The sequence below is a fragment of the Natrix helvetica genome (assembly GCF_964273705.1).
Source record: "Natrix helvetica genome assembly, chromosome: 1".
NCBI lineage: Eukaryota > Metazoa > Chordata > Lepidosauria > Squamata > Natricidae > Natrix > Natrix helvetica.
In genome coordinates this window covers 222885185-222907539 of record NC_138548.1, presented here as the reverse complement: position 1 = coordinate 222907539, position 22355 = coordinate 222885185, and the positions used below count along the sequence as shown (strand labels likewise).

Genomic DNA, 22355 nt, shown 5'->3' with positions numbered 1-22355 from the left:
TGCAGACTATTCTGGCGGGGATCCGACAAGGAGATCTACTTACATCTATAGATCTCAAAGAGGCATACCTCCACATCCCCATCCGTCCTCAGCACAGGAAGTTCCTGCGCTTCTATTATGCGGGTCGCCACTTCCAGTACAAAGCTCTTCCATTCGGCCTCTCGCCCGCTCCTCGGACGTTTACCAAAGTGCTGGCGGTAGTGGCGGCCCAGCTAAGACGCAGGCCCATAAGACTCCAGTGCTACCTGGACGACATACTTATCCAGTCGTCGTCCAGGCAACAGGCCCTACGGGATCTCCAAACCACTATGAGATCCCTCAGAAATCACGGCTTCACTCTAAACATAGAAAAGAGCCATCTCACTCCAACAAACAGACTTGTACACCTGGGGGCGGTGATAGATACCAACTTGTGCAGGGTTTTCCTCTCCCGAGACAGGTTGGCCGGTCTAAGGTCCATGACCCACAAGGTGTTGAGCTTGAGGCAGGCTCCAGTGGTCCTTCTGTCGCAGCTGCTGGGAAAAATGATCTCCTGCATTTCCATAGTGCCGTGGGCCCGCCTGCATTCCAGGGCTCTTCAGTGGCTGCTGCTGCCGCACCAGAGGGCATCCAGGAGCAACTCTACCAGGCCGATTCGAGTTACGCCGGACGTAAAGAGGTCTCTCCGCTGGTGGGTGTCTCCGGCCATCCTCAAGGGCCACCTATTCAAGGAGCCCGAGAGGTTGATCATCACCACAGACACCAGCCTCTCCGGCTGGGGAGCCCACATGTGGTCCCTGGTTGTTCAGGGCAAGTGGTCCCAGGTGGAAACCAGCTACAGCATCAACCTGCTGGAACTGAGAGCTGCTCGCCTGGCCCTGCGCCATTTCAGCCGGTCCATCCATCGTCAACATGTGCTTCTGATGACGGACAATGTGGCCACCAAGGCCCACATCAACCGCCAGGGCGGCACCAGATCCAGAGCACTGATGAGAGAGGCGGAGTCCCTGGGCCGCTGGGCGGAGCGCCATCTGGAATCCCTTCGCTCCGACCATATCTCCGGAGTGGACAACACACAGGCAGACTGGCTGAGCAGGACGACCATAGATCCTGCGGAGTGGAAACTCGACCCTCGCCTGTTCCACCAGATGTCCGACAGATTCGGGACAACAAGCAGCTCGACCGCTTCTACTCCCGGTTCTTCACCCCGGGGGCGGAGGGGACAGACGCACTGCGTTGCAAGTGGCCCCGCGAGCTACTGTATGCCTTCCCTCCCCTGCCTCTCCTTCCTCAATTCATCTCCAAAGTCATCGCAGAGGGAGCAGAGGTCCTTCTCGTGGCCCCGCATTGGCCCCGCAGGTCGTGGTTCGCCGACCTTGTCCACCTGTCGGTGTCTCCTCCGTGGCGCATTCCTCCGGACCAGATCTCCCTCAGCCAGGGGGCCGTGATTCACCCAGAGCCCCAGTGGCTCCAGTTGGCCGTCTGGCACTTGAGGGGGACCAACTAAAAGGCCAAGGCCTGTCGGAGGAGGTAGTGAACACCATTCAGGCGGCGAGACGCCCTTCAACCACTAGGATTTATGATGCGTCCTGGGCCGCCTTCGCCAAGTGGTGTGAGGAGCTGCTCATCGAGCCGACGACCGCGCCTGTTCCCAGAGTGCTTGACTTCCTTCAAGCGGGACTCAACAAGGGCCTGGCCCCGAACACCCTTCGACGCCAAGTGGCGGCTTTGTCTACTGTCTGGTCGGGCGACCACCTTTTGCCTCTCAGCAAAATCCCGAAGGTGCGTCTTTTCCTCAAGGGCGCCTCTAACCTTCGCCCTCCCACCGTTCATCGCTACCCTACTTGGCAGCTGTCCGTGGTCCTGCGGGCCCTCTCTGGCCCTCCATTCGAGCCTTTACGCACTACTTCTCTTCGATTCCTGACGCTGAAGACGGCCTTCTTGATTGCCATCACGTCAGCTCGCCGGATTTCGGAGCTGGCGGCTCTTTCTGTTCGCCAGGATCTGTGCGTCATCCACCCTGACAGGGTCATTTTGAGGCTGGACCCGACCTTTACCCCCAAAGTAAACTCATGGTTCCATAGAGCGCAAGACATTGTGTTGCCAAATTTTTGTCCTCATCCGTCGCATCCCAGAGAGCGATCCTGGCACAATCTTGATGTCAGGAGGGCCCTGAAGGTCTACATCGCTCGTACTGCGGAATTCAGGAAGTCAGAGGCTCTTTTCCTCTCTTTCCAGCCCGGTTCCCTAGGGAAGAAGGTCACTTCCTCCACAATTGGCAGGTGGCTTCGTGCTTGCATTGCGACTGCCTATGAAAGTCAATCCAAGGCCGTTCCGCGCGGCATCACTGCACACTCCACACGAAGTGCTGCTACCTCAGCGGCCTGGGCCACCCAGGCCTCGATCCTGGACATCTGTAGGGCCGCTACGTGGTCCTCTCCTTCTCCATTTGTGCGACACTATAAATTGGACATTTTCGCCTCGGCTGAGGCGTCCTTCGGCAGGCGTGTGCTGCAGGCGGTTGTGTCAGAGACCGAATCCCGGGAGCCTTCTTCTGCCCGCCCAGATGGACAATAACTTTGGTATGTCCCATTGCTTGGACTCTCCAAGCGGTGTACAGGAAAATGACCATTGGCTTACCTGAAGGGTCCTTTTCTGTACACCGCGGGAGAGTCCAACCCACCCTGGCTCTCCAGGCCGGGATTCGGGTTCCTCGTGTCAACAGTACATCATCTTGGACGCTTCGCTCCGTCCGCACGAACTGACTCCTTCTAAGAATTCTGGGGGATTGAGCACACCAGGAGGAGGTGTGGCTTAAGGAAAAATAGTTCCTCAGTCCTAAGGGCAAGCAGACTGAATTAACCCATTGCTTGGACTCTCCCGCGGTGTACAGAAAAGGACCCTTCAGGTAAGCCAATGGTCATTCTCCTGTCTCACTTCAAAGATCAGAGAAACTTTATTATCTTGAGAAGAAATAGCAATCCTACCAACAGAGATTTTACCTGATGTATTTTGTAAATACTCCCCTGCCATTAACCACAAATCTGTTACTGGGACATGGCAGACACTCCAAAATTCCACCTTCTCTGCAACTTTAGGATGCCAACTTTATTTCTTCTCATGTGACTCCTTACGGAGTGGGACCTAAACTCCAGTCTGCTTTTCTTCTGCTTTTCTGTTTCATTGGCGAGACTGAAAGAGTTTGCCATGCATCCTGCTTGGCAGCTCACATTTCATGCTTGCTTGCAGTGAGCTCCTGAAAGCAATCTGCAATCTGCCGTTCGGGAAGACACAATAAAGGGAAAGTGGATTAGGTTTCCAGTATATCAAGAATGGCTTGCAAATTGAATGGGTTATGTTGTGACACAACTTACTTTGAAATAGAATTTGAATCTTCCAGAGTCAGAGATCACCTTACACACTTGATGTATATACAAAGTTGCAGGTATCGCCCCAGTTCGGAGGGATAGCATTTCCCTTGCACTCTTTATGCTTACCAACAATCAAATGACGGTGCCGAACAATTTTAATATATTATTATATGATTATTGAGGTAGTGTACAAATGGAAATAACTAATAATGGTATAAGGATCAGGGATGAAATGCTACTGGTTTGGACCGGTTCGTCTGAACTGGTAGCAAAAAACACTACCGGTTCGAACAAACCAGTATTTCCAACAATCAGCTGGGTGACGATCACCTGTGACACATGATTTATATTAACTAGAATCGTCGGATCTCCTGCTTTCTAGCTAATCGAAATTGTGTGATACAGTGGATCTCCCCCATCACTGTTCTACTTACCTTTGCAGACTCGGAAGGCTTCAAAATGTTCATTTTTTAGCACTGCACATGCACACAAAGCACACATGCGTGCACAAAGCACACGCTCGGTAGTAGACTCATCGAACCGGTAGCAGACTTCAGAGGATTTCACGGTTGTGCAAGATATAGATCAGTAGATTAAGAAACAGTGAAGGAAGTAACCCCACCAAAATTGAAAGGATTGACAAAACTCAAAGCACGCTTTATTTACACTTTAAAAAACGTAATTTTGTTTAGAGGGGTGTGGATGCTGAGAGCTGTTACATAATGCCGTACAAAGGGTTTAAATTGCAAACAAAAACTTCCTGTTCTAAATTTTGTATAGAAAACCAATCTGCATGTTGCAGATTTCTTATATGAATAGTCCACCCTTTTCATATTAGCCACTTGAAGGGGTGAAAGTTCTTACATTCTGCAGCCTAGTTTTTGACTTCTCTCCACTCAGTGGATTCTCGGTAGAAGCAACAGCTTCAGTTTCTTGAAGAGAGTTTGAATTAGCTCATTTTGTTCGCTGGGTCTCTCCTACATTTGCCAATGCACATTCTCTATAATTGGCCCATTTTTCTCTTCCTGTTATGTCAGAGAACAGCCTATTCCTTCTGCCAGTCTCCACCCAGGGGGATAGGACTTCTTCCAGGGTTTCTACAGTTGGGTCATTTTCCTCAATAAGCAGAGTGGGAGAACCAGTTTCTGAACTTCCTGTGTGCTGCCTCTTGCTCATGTTGGACTTCAGCATCTGTGCCTGAAACTGGAGCTACTTCCTGGGACTCATACAGCAGTGCTAGTTGATTACAAGTTCCTACACAGGAATGCTTAAAGCAAAAAGTCCCTCTCTGTAATTTTTTTCTGGGAATCCCTGAGGAAGGTAAGGACAGGAAAAAACAGCCTTCTCATCGATTGCCTGAAGACGAGGCCTGCATTATTTATTTTATTACATCACATTTTTTATTCCTCCAAGCGGATTTACAATTTTCTCGCCCTTTTTTAATCCTTGTGGCAACTTAGCACAACATTTTAAAGCATAAATATAGTTGAAAAACTACAAGGCTAAATTAAAACCATGTTATAGCTTTCTTGTGTGAATCAAACCATCACACTAAGTCACATTGTGGTTTGCTTGTGCTTAGTTTGTTTATTGAGCAAAACCTTCATTTTGTGTCAATTGTGGCTTAAGGGTGATGGTAACCTATTAAGCTATGGTTAGCCTAACCAAGCATAAATATAGTTGACTGGCTTCATGCCACACATTTAGGTGACACATTGTTACCTAAGAGCTGGTTTCAGGAAATATGTTAAGCCACAAAAAAGTATATACAATTTGGTGGCATGTATAAATACAGCCAGCAAATCATGGTGAATTCAATTTATTATTAAATAATTTGCATTTAGCTTGGTTTTCAACATATATGTACATATTTTATGGCTTAATAGAGCATTGGATAGGTATTTCTGAAAGTTTGTTGGATGGTAATAAGTTTCACAATGAAGAAAGACTTTGAAACTGGGGCTCTGAATCTCACCTGTCAACCCCACTAGAGATTGCCTTGTTTCCTAAAGTGCCCTTTGATCATATCAAATCCTTAATGGCTTTTTAAAAAATTGTTTGTTTAACTCATTATACATCTAACACAGGTTGTGATGGTTTGGAGTACTTTTAGCATAACTTGGAGATTAAGTCCTACATCTTTTCTCCATATGTTGATAAAGTGATAAGTTACCATTCATGGGAAACAAGGTTCTCTGAAAGGTAAAGTATTACTTCATGCAGTGTGTGTCATGCTTTCTAGCTTGCTAACATGCTAAGTGACAATGTATTCATTGCACATGGGAGAAACTTCTCACACTATCTGCTTGGACTTTTCACTTTTCACCTAAGTTCCAGGATTTAAAGTCATCACATAACATTTAGCCAATGTGGTGCAATGAGTGCTTTGGACATAGACAACTGCTGTTCAAATATAGTATCTGCTTAATTATGACATGGACTTGAGGGAGTGTATAAGCTGCTGCTGGGCTAGGTTTGTTTGTTTTTTGCATTGACACTATCTTATAGGTTTGTTGTGAAGTTAGTATATCCCATTTTTCAGCTTGAGAAGATGATAGGAGTTGTAGAAAGAAAGACAAAACAAAGAATGAGAGCAGTCAATGATATCTTCCCTGCCAAAATCTGCCTTTTTAGAACTGATTTTTCACATTTCCGTAACAATTTTGTGCAGTTGTAATAATTTGCTAGTAACAGAAGAGCATCTATTGGCAGTAGGGAATGGCTGAGGAATTTATTCTGTTGCTCTGGTTTTAAGTGTTGCATACTTTTTTCCTTGAACTTTTTTCTTTGAAAACTAAATGCTAGCTATAATGAACTTTCTATGTAAATCTTACAAAGAAGATATAGCAGTGGGTTTTCTTAAGTTTCTTAATTGTTGTCTTTTCCATGTATTTAGGCTGATTTTTAAATGTATGAAGAAAAGTGTATTTTAATGCATTTGCTTACTTATATGAAGGACAGTCCAATACCAAAAAAGAGATTTTACTGCACAATTATACCCAAGAATGTTATCCTGAGGCTGGGGAAAAAATCAGGATACTAACAGCACCTTTTCCAACTAACCAACATTATTAAAAAAGTTTTGTAAGCTGCAGTTCATCCTTTGAGATATATGGAGTGGCTAGACTGAAGTAGAATTTAAATTAGAATGGGGATGGATGAAAGACAGGTTATGTAGATGCAGGCTATATGTGATATAGATCAGTGATGGCGAACCTTTTTCGCCTCAGGTGCGAAAGCACATGCGTGCGCGCTATCACACGAACTTGAGTGCCCACCCACATAACTTAATGCCACCCCTCACCTTTGTGGACCACGCATTTTTGTGCAAGGCTTCCTTGCCATTCCCTGCTCTGGCTGCTGCCCCTTGACTAATACCCAGTGAGGGGAGAAGTTGCTCTGCCACAAACGGGCAGAGATTGGGGGGGGGGGATGCTCAAGTGTGCTCCTGTGTCAAAAAACCTTCCCTTATCATTCTTCTGTGTAAAGATTGGGCCCTTTTTACTATGGCAAGTGTGAGTCCAGTTGCCAAATTCCCCCCTTCTATTAAAGAGGATCCTGGGCACTACAATCAATAGACAAATGAGGAAGGGAGCTGCTGGCACAGGGGAAAGACAAGCGGCAAGGAAAGAAGAAAAAGCAGCCTTTTTCCCTCAAGGTGGCTGTTCTGTTTCCCCCCCACCCCCATGCTAGCACAGAGAATCCTGCCTGGTCGCTGCAATCCAAAGGGAAATGAGGAAGAGAACTATCTGCATGAGGGAAAGGCAAGCAGCAAGGAAATAAGAAAAAGCAGCTTTTTCCCCTCAAGGTGGCTGCTCTGTTGCCCTTTTCTCCATTTCAGCACCACTCCATGGAGCCTACCCCACCCACCATCGCCCAGGTCCTCGCTTCTCCCAAGCATTTCTTTGCCTATTTAATTTCCCCTCTGTAGCATTTTTCCATCATGTTTCTTGCTGTTTTGGACAGGAAAACAAAGTTTGTGGGACTAAAAAAACCCCCCTTCAATCAATCAATTCCAACTTTGCGAGATCTCCCCCCCCCAAGTTGTAATAGATTGATTGAAGTTTTTTTTTTAGTCCCACAAACTTTGTTTCTCTGCACACGATGGCAAGAAACGTGATGGAGCTAGAAATCAGGTAGGCAAAGAAATGCTTGGGAGAAGCAAAGACCTGGGCGATGGTGGGTGGTGCAACCTCAATGGCGTAGCACTGAAATGGAGAAAAGGGCAACAGCAGCCACGTTGAGTGAAAAAAGCCTCTTCTTTCCTTGCCGCTTGTCTTTCCCCCGTGCTGGCAGCTCTCTCCTCATTTCCCTTTGGATTCCAGCGATCGGGCAGGATCCTTTTTAGTAGGAGGGGGGGAAGGAGGGAACAGAGCAGCCAGCATGAGTGAAAGAAGCCTCTTTCCTTGCCATTTGTCTTTTCCCCATTCCGGCAGCGCTCTCCTCATTTCTGGTTTGCATTGGGCTATTTTTCGCCCTTTGGAGGCTTCAGGGAATCCTCCGGAGATTAAAAAAAAAAGCTATCGAAAATCAGCTGGCCAGCGGGCGCATGCGTACTGGAGCTGACAGGGCAATGCCTCGCGTGCCCTCAGAAATGGCTCTGCGTGCCATAGGTTCGCCATCACAGATATAGATGATCACTTAATAATTGTAATGTGTATTAAAAGCCTATTGTGTTTGGGAGGAGGAGCCAACGTCGCGACGATATGGACGTGCGGTCTTCATGCTCTGAGACTGTGGCCGATACTTTTGCCGCTGGGTGGTCCAATGGGACCTAAACCGTCCCGCAGAGATGGTGAACAGGAAGAATACGTCTTGCTGATCTCAGGGACATCGCAAAGTCCCTGGTCAATCCAAGAGAAGTTCTTCAAGCCAGCGACAAAAAATCCAGCCACCAGGCTGATGAAGTCGGGGCGGCTCCAAAAAGGAAGGATACGGAAAGAGAAAGTGTTTCCAGCTTGTTGAGGAATTTTTACCGTTTTAAAAGAGACTGCCTATAAAAACTTAAAGTTAATTTAAATTTGAGAACAGAAGAAATAAGCGGCAGAATTAAGCTTTGAATGGTTTTGGACAGTGGGTTATTTTACTTTTTAAATGTTATGGATGGAATTTATGCAAGCCTTTTAAACTGAATGGATTAAGTTTTCTTTTTTTATTAGTATTTTTTGCAACTTATGGACTAAAATTCTCTTTCTTCATTACTGCGTGTGTTTTTCCCTTTTTCTTCTCTATTTCATTCAAGAATTTGACTTTTTTTTTTTAACTTAGAATAAAAAATATACAAAAACAACAAAGAAAATTGTAACAACAGAGGGGAAGAAGACACTGCTATTCGGAGGCTGGAGGTTTGTGTATTGGAAACAAAACACTTTTACTTTCCTTACTGATTATTCTGGCTTGGCACTTCAAGGTCTCACTGTTTTGTTTATAAAGAGTGATAAGAAGAAAAGCATACAGATGTTCTTTTGAAGTATATCTTTAACCAGAGAAAAGTGAAAATAAGACCTTATTGTGAATTTATGCTTAATCATGTAAAAACCTTCCAAGCCAGAGCAGCAGTGTTTGTCAACTGGAGATAATGGTACAATCTCAACAGCAGAAAAAACTTTAAATTTGCAAAAGATATTGTTAGAAATTCAGAAATTAGAGGTTAGAATCCTAAAAACAGAAGAGAAAAATGACTACAAAGAAATTAAATCCGCTGATATCTATGGTGATCGGTTTGTGTCTGGAAATGGAAAGAGTGGAATATGAAAAGAGGAATTAAATGGAGGGGAACTCTACCCCAGATGGCAAGATACAGAAGAAAAAAAAATAATGTATGGATTTAAAGAGAGAAATTTTGTTAGCAACATCGTTGAAAACACCACTGATAATTAAAGATAAGATGATTAAGGAAATAGAAGAAGGGCATAGAAATTACATGAGTGACTTAATAAGCAATGAATTGCAAAGAGGAGTCCATACAAATTTGATTAAAGATGATTACTGATACCACAAATGGCAGAAGACATGAGATTGTTTTGCTACTGGAAAGATACAGGTTGATAGATGAAAGGGTATAATCTAAAACTAGTTAAAGTTAGTGAAATTTAGTGACAATAGATATAGTTAAATAAATAATTGATAATGATAATACTGTATACATATGTATTGCTATGATAAGTAATATTTGGATATGAATATTGAATGGTACCTATGAAAGAAAGATTAGAAAATCTTTGGGGTTATATATAAAGGTTAATAAAAAAGAACTAAGTTAAATTTAGTTAAGCTTTGTTTATTAGGGGGGGAAATGTTATGATAAAGGACACAGTCAAATAAAGGAGGGATAATAACAACATATATATATATGTATTAGTGTTACAACCCCTGGTATGCCTAAATATGGGAGGAAGGTCACTACTCCCTCTTTCTGTCCTTCGGCTTCATCACAGAAGACCATGCAGGCAGAAAACCATATTTTTATTTTTTAATGTTGCCTTTTATATTTGTGATGTATTTATCAGTACAAATACATCACTATATATATATATATATATATATATATATATATATATATATATATATATATATATATATATATATATATATATATATATATATATATATATATATTTGTTTTCGTAGATTTTCACGGGTGTAGGTATGCTGGTTTTGTTGTATTCGGGTCTTTTCCCGTGTAAGGTTGAGATTGTCTTTGCAACGTTTCGGCAGGATCACACCTGCCATCTTCAAGCTGTGGGCTTAAAATGGGAACGGAGCTGCCGTCTTTCTGTAAGTCTTGGTGGGAGGGGATGGGGTGCTGGCTTTGTTTCAGTAAGTGGAATGATTGGTTGTGTGGTTGTATCATGATTGGTAGATTGGAGATATATATACACACGCATGGGTACAACATAAAGAAAGTGGATGTAAATTGTAAACAGTGAATTGGAAAGGATTAGAATTTTTTGTTACTTAATATTATGGATGGTTAGCCAGAATAGGCCATAAGGATTCAGTGTTATTATAGGATATTAGAAATAGCAAATGAAATGCCAGTATGTGGTTATGTTTTAAATCTTGATATATTTTATGATGAAGGACATTTAAACAATTATAGTCAAATGAAAATGGAGGTATGATGATGTTAATATGTATAAATATATCTGAGTTAAAATATTTGAGTTAATATGAATTATGGGTGATGACTGTGGAAGAGATGCACGAAAGTCTTTTGTAACCAACTGATACACTTTCTACAGTAGGTAAAAAAGGAGGATTCTTTGTGTTGTGTCTGTTTTGAAAATTAAAAATATTTAAAAAAAAAACCATTGTATTTGTTGAGACATTTTGAACATGGAAAGTACCTTCAATGCTGTTTGTTCCTTTAAAAAAAAACCAGGTCTGACACAAACAGTGACAAGCTGTACAAGTTCTTCACTTATGAGTTTTCTCATAAATGCATGTACAGTTCAAAGTCTATCTGGGTAGGTTAATCTTGTGTTCCAGAAGAACAAAGGCAAGATGCCAACTGTGGTAGTCTAAGACAGCTCTGAAGTATACCTACATTTTAAAGCAGCCTAAAGTTTGACAAATCTCATCTTAGGTGCCTTCTCATACCTCCTGGTACTTTCCAGTGGAGTGCCGTTGCTTTTATATGGAAACTATCTGTTGTTTTAAAAGCCTTCTTTTGTTGTGAGATTGGTATATTCTGTACCTCACTGTGTTTTCTTTACAATTGGCATTGTCTATATGATGTATAAGTTGACAATTTCCTGAACAAATCTTTCTGCCTCTATTGGTTTGAGTTGGCTTCACATATTCCAGTCATCCAAATAATGGCATAAAGCCACACATCATCACTCTATCATGGCATTATAGACTTACTGGCATTATATATTAGTGACAATATACTGTTAACATACTGATATGTGGGTGGTTAAAATATTTATACCTAATGAATTAACATATTTTACTATAAAAACATTGTTTTACAGGGTGATCTAGGATTCAGACAGTCTAGTAGCATATTTGAGACTAACAATTTTATTTACAGCAGATGTTTTCATGAGGTGCAGCTTATTTTGTTGGATGCATGGAGTAGATTAACTTTTCCCAAATTGATAACTTCCATGGCAATACTGGTTGGAAATTATGGATGTTGCAATCTATTTTATCTAGAAGGATCTGAAACAAATATTTCTGAGGGAATGTTTTCTTAAAAATTAAACTGAAAGTTAAGTATTGGAATCTTGTTGGGATCTAGCGTGAAGTTCAAGAAGTGAGGAAGTGAAGAGTTACTGTCACTCAAAGACAATGGGATGGAGAGTATTTCCATGTAAAAATCAGTCTGTCATTTTCCCATAGGCATTACTACATTTCAGAATGGAGCCATCTCCATTTAACCGAAGGCAATGGGCTTCACATTCGCTGAGGATAACTGCCAAAGAATTGTCTCTCGTCAATGCGAACACATCATCAGCTCTCCTACAGAGGTTCTCCAAGTAAGTTCTGTTGGGATTTTCAGGTTGTGACTTAATCAAATAAAATGTTATTTTTAAGATACATGTTGCTATATCCCTTACTACAAAAGACCATGTATATGGTGAGCTGAGACGCAGTAAAACTTTGTGCCCAGTGCCAGTTTTTCTAAAGATATTTAGTAAACATAGAGAAGGCATACATTCACACACAGAATTTTAGACATTTTTTACAATTAATACTCCAAAACTGTGCTGTAATTAGGCATGTCCATGTGAGATGCAAATTGATAAAGATCAGAGCTTCCTAATGACAATTTTCAGCCTTGGAGTGGAGGTGTGGAAGGGAATTGAGAAAGTATAATACCTGTGCCTATGTATGAGCAGAAGAACAAAATGCTTTCCACATCAGCTCACAATAAGCAACTACTCTTTCCCTGAATACTCTTCAACCAATACAATTTTTTCTTTTCTTTTTTTTCTGGCCAAGTGGCACATTTTCAAACAAAATACTTATTTGGAGTTACCCATACTTTTTATTTCCTAAGAATGCTTAGAAAGTAAAACATGAACTTCCACCACCACCACCACCCCGACATTTTTTATAAGGATAATGCTATAATCTGATGCTTTACTTTGTAGCATTTATTCTTTCTGTTGTTATTCTTTGTGTAAATTCCCCTAATGTCTGGTGGCCCCATCAACAAGGGAAATGTCTGACATGTTGGGTCTACTGCATGGGTGCGTTCCAGCTTCTGTTACTGCCAGTTCGCTCAGGGACGCGCTTCAGGCTCAGTAGTAAAACAATTGCTTCTGTGCATGCGCAGAAACAAAAAACAAGATGGCGGTGCCTAAGGCACCACCGATAGAATCGGTTTGGGGGCGTGGCCGGCCAAGTTACTACCTACTTGGCTGAACCGGTCTGAACCAGTAGGAACCCACCTCTGGTCTACTGGCACTGCATTGCATACTCCCTGGCTTAGCTAATGGAATCATCATTAGCTTGGTATAGGGATGAATATTTAACATGGAAAGTATTTTGCTATGCATTTTTCAGGAATTTGCTTTTTCCTTTTAAAATTTTATTATTTGATATGCAGTTAAAAGGTAACGAGTAGATACTAGGGTTCAAGAAAATAGAGCAAGCTTGAGCTGATAATGAACAAATGGGAATATGGGCCTAGATTTAAGGCCTCTGTTTTTGAGGGCCTGAGGGGGGGGGGGGGTTCCAATATGGTTGTGACAACTAGCGTACACTTTGGAGATTTTGACTGCTCAATTCACATGTCCCATCAAACTAAACTTTGCAGAAAGAAAAAGGCAGGGAGTTGAAAAAAACGGTATTTTTGTTCTTAGGAAAGTCAACATCATTGTAACCAAGGAAAGAAAGAGCCGCAATTGGCAGCATATTCCGCCTTAAGTGTTTTCAGGAAATGCCTTCCCTGAATTCCTGAGAGAGAGAGAGAGAGCACAAGTGAGCATAGTTCAGTTTAAAATTTCCAAAGGAGACAGGACAGAATTGAAAAGGCCTCACTGTGGTAATCCAATCTTTCAGCAATTTTACCTGCCACTAGCATGACAGCACCTCCTCCACAGGCTGAAATTAGAACTGATTATCTGTGGACTTGTTCAAGATGGACCAGCAAAGGCTCACATTCCGAATATTCTCAACCTCCTCCAGCTTCAGCGAGGAGGCCCATTCATATACAGAGGCTGCTGTAACTGATGGACTGATTTCTTAATTCTTGATAAAAAGATCCTAGTTCCCGAAGTACCAGTGTCCACTTAGATACCTCTTCAGTGCCCCACAAGCTTTTTGTCCCAATAGATTTCTAAAAGGAATTTAGTTTAATTTAAAAAAATGAAAATTAGTATATCACAACTGACCGCTTGCACTTTTATTTTCAAGGATACTTCTAGGCCCATCAGCTTGATGGATGGCTGCAAGAGAGCACCTTGTTTAAAAATGTGTGTGTGTCTTCTTTAAATTAAAACAAAAAGTGCTCCATCACTGGAGATTTTCCAGAATAGCCTAGATAAGCATTTGACCCAGATGGTATAAGTTCTCCAGCCTTGAGCAGGGGGTTTGGACTAGATGATCTCCAAGGGACCTTCCAGCCCTATGATTCTATGAAATGAACAAAAGTAGAGGAAGCATCTAATGTAGAAGAGGGGCTAAACTCAGGTGCTTTGTGGTGTGTGCTGTTTGGCAACCACTATTTCACAAGGGCACACACAACTATTTTTAAAATTCCAAATAGACCAAACTGGTTAAAAAGCGAGGCTATCCTTATTCCCCATTGTCAATATGCACACTTGTATTTTTCAGTGATTGTATGCTGATCTTTGCTAATGGTATTGCAATACCTCCAATTAGCATTTAATTTGACTCCTTTTAGGCCATACAGTGGAATCAGAAATAATTTCTGGATTCCCAGAAATGTATAATTTGACAAGAGGATGGCTGGTTCATATCATTAAGCCACATTTTGGCCAAATTAACCCCCATTAAGCCATGTTAATGACAAACCCAGAATGCTAGTATAATAAGTCACTTCTGCATATAAGCTTTTTACCTTTGAATTGGCTTATTGAAAGAGTTGACTGCAGATTAATACAAAGGCTGAGAGAAGGTTAATTACATATATTCTCAGACTATCGGAAAGAAACTTTTAAGAAGATGCAATATAGTGAGAACTAGCTACAGCATATTTTGTTTTGAGGATGGGAACAAGTCATACTGGAATTCGTTTCACCATTTGCTTCCCATAGTTCACTTGCTCCCCCCCCCATTTTGCTCTCTTCTACAATATTCTAAAAATTTTATTCCACCAGGAAACTACTGAATCAGTTAAATACATCCGATAACTTTACTTGCCTGTTAAATGTTTTCCTGTTCAATGTATTGTTACTTTAGCAGAACGTTACTGCAGTTTTCTAATTAGTTTTAATTATTAAAAGCTACTCTCAAAAGTGCGCCTCCAGGGGTGGCAATATAAATCCTTAAATAATTTCTGCATTTGCTTCGGTTAGGCTACAGACTAACCCAGTCCAAGGTGATATGTTGTCTGAAGTTAGAACAACCTTTAAAAATGTAAATTTGAGGACTATAGTGCCAGAACTGGCTAAATTATTCTGGCATCAAAGGCAGAAAAAAACTACACGTCTCTTTCTCTGGAATAAATAATAAATGTAGTTTTCAGTAAGGGAGACAGCCTTGCATTTATTTATTCCTAAAGTGGGAGACAATGAGGAGCTGCTTGGCTCTTTCAATGATTGGCTGTGGAGGCTGTGTAGGAGCGCTCCAAACTCTATAAAGGCAGAGCCAAAATTAGGACTAGGGACTTGGTTGCTAAGCAAAGTGATCAGGAAGTAAAACCACGAAAGTACTTATGATCAAAGTTCAGGTTCTTTTGCTTTGCACACTAGCCAAGGTCATAAACGCAAATATTAGTTGTAAAGTTATTTTTTCCCATCATTGTAACTGCATATGATCAGTAAACGAGCCAGTTGCTAAATGGGTGCTATCTGCACCCTGTGAGATGGTGTGAGAGCTTCCAGGGCAGAGAGGGATCATATGATCCTCATCTGATCACTCTAAGAGCAGCCAGGTCAGAGGGAGAACAGATTATGCTTGTATGGCTTTTTCCCATTTTCCTACCCTTCCCTTCCCACTGTAAGTACGGTTAGCAGCACCCTGGCTGACCTTTAAAACCCGATCAGTGTCAGACTTGGTTAATCCTTGGATCCCTGCGTTGTAAGATAAACTCGGAAGTAAAACCCAGAATTACACAAGAAGGCGTAGCAAAATACTTTATTCTTTACATACATGAGTGTGTGTGTGAAGTCATCAGGAATTAAATATAATCTCAAGGAGAGTTTACTTTTTAATTGTGTAGGAGGAGAGCCCTGTTATAGCAAAAGGTATAATACAATACAATACAATACAATACAATACAATACAATACAATACAATAGTAGAGTTGGAAGGGACCTTGGAGGTCTTCTAGTCCAACCCCCTGCCTAGGCAGGAAACCCTATACTGTTTCAGACAAATAGCTATCCAACATCTTCGTATAAGCTTTTGTGAATTGCAGCTTGGTTCATCAGATGCAAAAAAGTGGCTGGACTGATGTAGGATTTAAATTCTTTTTAACAGTAAACTTGAAGACAGATTGGATGATGTTGTTGTTATTATACAGTAACCTGATCTGAAAGTTCTTCTCACTAAAAAAAGGTTTTAAATCCAGATTCTACAGCCGAAGATTGCATCAGCTCACAAAGACATTGCTAAGATTCTGATTTCTTCAGTGAACCATACATGGGTTTATACAACATGTTGAGGCATAAACTATGGTTTACAAAGCAGAAAGGCCAGGCGTGCATAGCTACTATCCTAGATCAAAATATTCATTTGAAAAAAAATAAAAATAAAAGCAGCTCTCTCATGTTTGTTGCATGAATTCACTTGGTAGAAATTTCAGCAACATATGAGAACAGACTAAATATCAGCCAGGAAACCAATGAAGCAAGTGTTGCTGTTCATTCATCAAGACAATCCAGGTTTGTACCTGGATTTGAATTGGACCAAGACAAAAATAATGATTGTCTGTCATGATTGAAGCAGTATGTAAAATTAGCAAATAGGTCATAGAAAGCATTGCTCGGCAATTGTAGTAGAGAGGCATGTCTATGGACCAGGGGTGTCAAACTCACAGCGTCATGGTGGTGTCACATGATGTATCAGGACTTCCTCCCCCCTTCGCTAAACAAGGCATGGGCGTGACCAGCAGGTGACATATTCATCCGCAGGCCGGGAGTTTGACAGCCCTGCTGTAGACCAGAGGCATGCAAAGACAGGTCATAGCTAGTGTCATCAGTGAGGCACCGTGGAATATTTCTCCAACTCTCAGGGATAGTTTGATTATCGAAGTCTGGATATAGGGTCAATTTATGCAACTTTGTGTTCCTAGGAGGAACAGTGGGACTTGATTGAAATTCTGTTGAAATAGTTCAACTGAAGCAGATTGCTCTAAGTTTTGTTTCTCACAATGACCACATACTTCAATTTTGTGCTTGTTCTTGGAGTTCTACTTTGAACTGGTAGCAGTAGGCTTATATACCGCTTCACAGTGCTTTGCAGCCCTCTCTAAGTGGTTTACAGACTCGGCATATTGCCCCCAAACAATCTGTATCCTCACTTTACCCACCTCAGAAGGATGAAAAGCTGAGCCAACCTTGAACCAGTCAGGATTGAACTCCTGGCAGTCGGCAGAATTAGCCTGTAATACTGCATTCTAATCAATGTTCCTCTTCCAGAAATGCTGTTTCAGCCTTTCTCTTAGTTTTCTCTTGAGCAGTGTTTCTCAGGCTTTAAGATATGTGGACGTCAGGCTGGCTAGGGAATTCTGGGAATTGAGGTCCACACATCTTAAAGTTGCCAAGCTTGAGAAGCGCTGCTCTAGCTGCATCTAGTCTATATGGCCTGCAATTTCCAAAGTTCTGAAGTACATGAACGGCATGTTGCAGACATTTGAAGAGGTGGTGAAAGCTGATGCATGTGTTTATGTGTTAAATATTTCACTGCTGGACTCTTGAAATGGAGTGTTTGTACAAAGTAGTGAATACATTTCTGGGAAGCAAATTCCCTCTGATTGCAGAGGCATGCGGGGTCATAGCTGTTGAGAAAATTCATGATCAGTTATCATTGTAGAAGATCCCTTAAAGCAATCTGAGCCAGCTGCCATTATCCCAAATTGGTGAAGTGAGATTTCAGGATCCTATGTTGCTGATACACATGAAAAAGCCTGGTAGAGATGTAGGGTAAAATTGTTCTGAGAGGGATAGGCCCCCTGAGGCAGTTCAAAACTTTTCCTTAACATTAGCTCAAGCATAAGATTGGGACATTGTGCGTACACATTAAAAAAAAACCATGTATATTCCATATTTTACTGGAATGTCAAGTGACTATGTTCTTTGGGCATCCTTTTGATCTAATCTGTTTTGCCAGTAAAGGAACTTGAATTCTGTTGCATTCTACTGATTTTTCCCTGTATTGTTTTTTTATTATTCGGAAGCAGAAAAATGTATAATTAGTAATAGGATCTGTATCTGGAGGCTGCTAAAGAAGTGCCATAATTGGGAAGGGTAAAGCAAAGGCTATCAGATCAGCCTTTGTCATGGGTGTGGTGATCAGCCTTTTCAAGAGCAGTGACTCGCCTCCGGTTTATTATTATCTCACCTGCTGGTTTTAACTTGTTCTGCAATTGCTGCTTGGTATGTAAACGTGGAAAAAGTCATCTTGAAATAATCTTCTGGCTTGAAGGCTTTTAATAGTTCCTCATCAGAGGCTTCCAAGAGCACCAGAAGCTTCAACAATTAAATAGCTTTAAATAATTATAGATAGCTAAGGCTATGGTGTAAATCAATTGCACAATGGATATCCTTGTTAATCTTTTACCACAAAATGTTATGCAATTTTTATTTAACTTTAAAGGATAAACTTGTTGGATTTTGTCCTACTTTATCAGAGTGAGCCATGAAGTATTAAGGCAGCTGGATTACATTTCTTTTCTTTCTGTGGGTACATTTGCATATGGGCTGATCTGGCTGCATGAAATTAGCACTTTTGCTCTTTGCAAAATGATCTGTAGCTGGTAAAAAGTGCGTATTATGCACATGTGGCCCTTTAAAATGTTTATTTTGTTTAGTTTTGCATGGGATTTTCTAAGTTTTTAAAAATAAGATCACATGTTTGTTCCCCTTCTTTTCTACTAAACTGTGATATCAATTACTTATAGCTTGTTATTAAAAAAAATAATTAGTTGTTTCTTGAAATTTTGTATACATATCAATGAAAAGTTTAGTGGTTGGAATAAAAATGTTTTTGTCTACCTTTTGCCATCTTTTGCTGTAAAGGTACCAGAAGGCAGCTGAAGAAGCGGCTGCGGAGAAAAAAAGGAGTGTAAGTATTTTAAAATTGTTATGAACTCAGTAGTAGCATGACAACTTAATGACATCTCAGTTTTTTGATTCCCTTTAGCAGTTACTCTTGCATTTCCTCAAAATATTTTCTCTTGTCTCCTCTTCCAGTGCTGACTCTGAGAAGTGTTCTTAGCCTTAGGCCTTAGTTTAGACCAGGGGTGGGGAGCCACGGCCCTTTTACGGCTTGTGGATTTCAACTCCCAAGAATTCCTGAAGCAGACATGCTGGCTCAGGAATTCTGGGAGTTGAAGTCCACAGGTCATAAAAGGGCCGTGGTTCCCCACCCTGGTTTAGACTTTGCTATGACGCAGTTTCTTCTCTTCACACGAAGGTTGACTAATGAGAAAACCAAATAAATTTCCTGACATTCAAAACTTCTGAGACGCTAACTTATTTGTCCTAAATTCAAAGCAGACTAGGTTGCTGTGTTCAACTTTTATGCAGTTGTAATACTAACTTTCAAATTTTAGATGCAGGCTGCCTGCATAATTCTGCCTCTCTGCTTGTGTGTTAATTTTTCAGCTGATTCCTTATATTTATGTAAATAAGGTTGATCTTGGTTCTTGATTATATTTTATTCAGCAAAGTAGCAGTCTGAAGAGAAAAAAAAAGCCAACATGCTATTGCTTTCCAAAATAACATCTTTACTATTCCAAGTAATACTTTCCCGCTGTTCAGAGATTTTTTTTGTTATCAGATACTGTTTCTGACTCAGAGCTTCAGTTCCCACCTAAGCTTCCCCCCTCCAGCACAGCTTGGAAAACTCCAGGACTAGAATTACAAATTAATATGATCAGAATATTGTAATCCTTCATTACTATGGATAGTCCTTGAATTACAACCGTTTGACAACAGTCCAGAATTACAATGGCCTCAGAAAGGTGCTTTACAGCTCATAAAGCACTTCCTGCCATCCCAAAACATTGAACAATCATGTGATCATAATCTGGGTTCTTGGCAATCTATCTGCGCATGCCACAATTATGATTGCCATATGCAACCTTCTCAGTGGTGGGATTCAATTTTTTTTATTACTGGTTGTGTGGGTGTGGCATGGCTTGGTGGGCGTGGCAGGGGAAAGATACTATAAAATCTCCTTTCCCTCCCCACTCCAGGGGAAGGTTACTGCAAAATCCCCATTTCCTCCCGATCAGCTGGGACTCAGGAGGCAGAGAATAGATGGCAGGGCCAGTCAGAGGTGGTATTTACTGGTTCTCTGAACTACTCAAAATTTCCGCTACCGGTTCTCCAGAACTGGTCAGAACCGTCCCACTTCTGAACCTTCTCCAGAAAGTCAGCGGGGGACGCTAGCATAGAAGAGTGCAAACAGCTTCTTCTTGTCGCTGTGGGTTGGCTGAAAGAGCTTCCTGCTAAGGGAAGCTGAACTCGTTTGGCAGGGTGCAGAAACAGAGCTGAAGTCGGATTCCTTCTGTGCACACAGAGGAGGTGAAATCCCTTGGCAGGCAGCTTTCAACCATCCCCAGAGACAAGAGGGTTCTAAAATCCAAACCTGGAGCTAAGTGGCAGCCTGGTAAAGTAAGGAGTGCAGAGTGCCCCAGTCAGATACAGAAGGCCTTGGAAAGCCAAGCACAGGCCACACACAAGTGTCTTTTTGCTCAGTGGCTGAAAATTCTACTTGGATTTTGGCAGGATTTTCAGGTCTTGAACAGGTCCTGAACAGAGCCTCCTATGATCTCTTCTATTTTTCTGAGCCACCCTACAATCCTTACCTGGAACTCTACCTAACAATGCCTGAGATTGCTTAACAACCACAACCGAGAAACCAGGAAACCACCGCCTGGGCATCTTAATTAATGATGGCTTTGTTCAGTGACTATAATTTTTGTCCCAATTGTGATCGTGAGTCAAGAATTACCTGTGTGTTAATTGACTACAATCTCTCTCTATTTTGGTTCTAAACAAAGCAAACCATACTTTTTAAGCCTTTTATACACATATCCTTCTAGTGAAGCCCACAAGAATAATTTAAAGACACAGTAGCCGAATTCATATATGGTACCAATCCATGGATCGTTTACACATTTTTAACCGAATAAGCCACAATTGACTGGGTGTGCCCAATGTGCTGCTAAGCCTAGGCTCATGCTGCTGTATACCACATCCCTTTGTAGACATTGCACTGCATTTTGGAAAGGAAGGACATCCAGAAATGTTGGAGAATGAGAACAATAGCACCTTCCTTTGCCTCCTGCTCCAACATGAAGGAAGTTGGGAGAATGATCTGGTCTTAAGAATAATTGAAGTTGCCTCTGAATTGTCCTGTTGTACAGACTATTCACTTCTCTAATCATTAACTCGAAATTTTGGAACAGGACATTTGACATAAGCAAAAAAAGAAAGCTGTAGAACAGTCTTCCAGTGGCAGAAGATAGCCCAAGTTTTATTCCGGCATGCAAAGTTTGTACTTTTCATCTACATGTAGGTGTGAAGTCATTCTGCTTAGAATTTTTCCTAAATTTGCCTATGACAGTATAATTAAGTAGATACGGGTAGTGGTGGTTGTTTTGCCATGTCATTACAATGTCCCAACACATTCCTGGAAGCAGCATAATTAAAGTTATCCTTAGTGATTCTTGTATTTAACTTGTGTTTTTCCTCCTAAGTAGTCGATAACCCATGGCAATTTTACCATAAAGGTAAAGATTCCCTTCGCATATATGTGCTAGTCGTTCCCGATTCTACTTTACCATAGGTGCGCTCTAATGCTATTTCGTAATCCTTCGGGTGGTGACTTCTTAAGAGCGTGGAATTAGCCTGGCACCTATTGGCCACTTGAGGCTACTGCAGCCACAGTTCTTCCCAAGGCCAGGTGGTCTGCTGGTAGATCTGGTTTAAAAGAAGGATCAGCCCAGCTAACACCCAACTGGCACTTGGAGGTCTGTGCAGTATAGGAGAAGGCAGAGAAGCCTGTTCATTCTCTCCTGCTTTCTTTACATCCTCATCTCCACTCACTTAAACTCATATTTGAAGGGAGTCTAACTTACAGCTAGCTTGTAGTGGGAGGCAGTGTGGGGCAGCAACTTTCTCTCTAGTTTCAACACACAACTCTTTGTCTTCTCCCCAACTCTCATACTACGTTAAGGAGAGAAATTGGGCCAGGAGGTATTTTCCCCGTTGCTGGTGCTGTTTGGTGGGAAGGAAAGGAAACAGAAGCAAAGGAATGAACGATGCATTCCTTTTCCTCAACTTGCCCCATGCGCCATAAATGACCATTAAATGGCAGCAGAGATAAGAGAAAAAAACAGCACTAGGTGTAGCAAATATTCAACCAAGTTAAGAACTTATGGATAATACTTTAACCAGCCATTGGAAAAATGGCCTTGGTGACAAATAATCTTCCTGCATGCCTGGTTCTGTTTCTGGGAACAAAACATGCCAGGAGGATTTTAGCTTCATTTTCTAATTTATATTATACTAGCCGATAACCCGGCGTTGCCTGGGTATTTATTTATAGAGGGGAAATGTCCGGACCAAATGTAATTTCTAATGTTGGATTTTTTTCCCCCTTACCAAAGGGAACCCCCTTGTAGAAGCCATT

General features: G+C 41.6%; 1 protein-coding gene across 6 annotated transcripts in view; it reads left to right on the top strand.

Moving 5' to 3' along the window:
* Positions 1–22355, top strand: part of LIMA1 (LIM domain and actin binding 1) — a 79529-nt gene that overhangs the window by 19576 nt on the left and 37598 nt on the right. For all 6 annotated transcript variants that reach the window (XM_081934673.1, XM_081934676.1, XM_081934675.1 and 3 more), the window contains exons 2-3: positions 11700–11836; positions 18731–18776. In XM_081934673.1, coding sequence (XP_081790799.1) covers positions 11718–11836; positions 18731–18776 — 165 coding nt within the window. In that variant the 5' untranslated portion in view covers positions 11700–11717. The remainder of the gene's footprint in view (positions 1–11699; positions 11837–18730; positions 18777–22355) is intronic.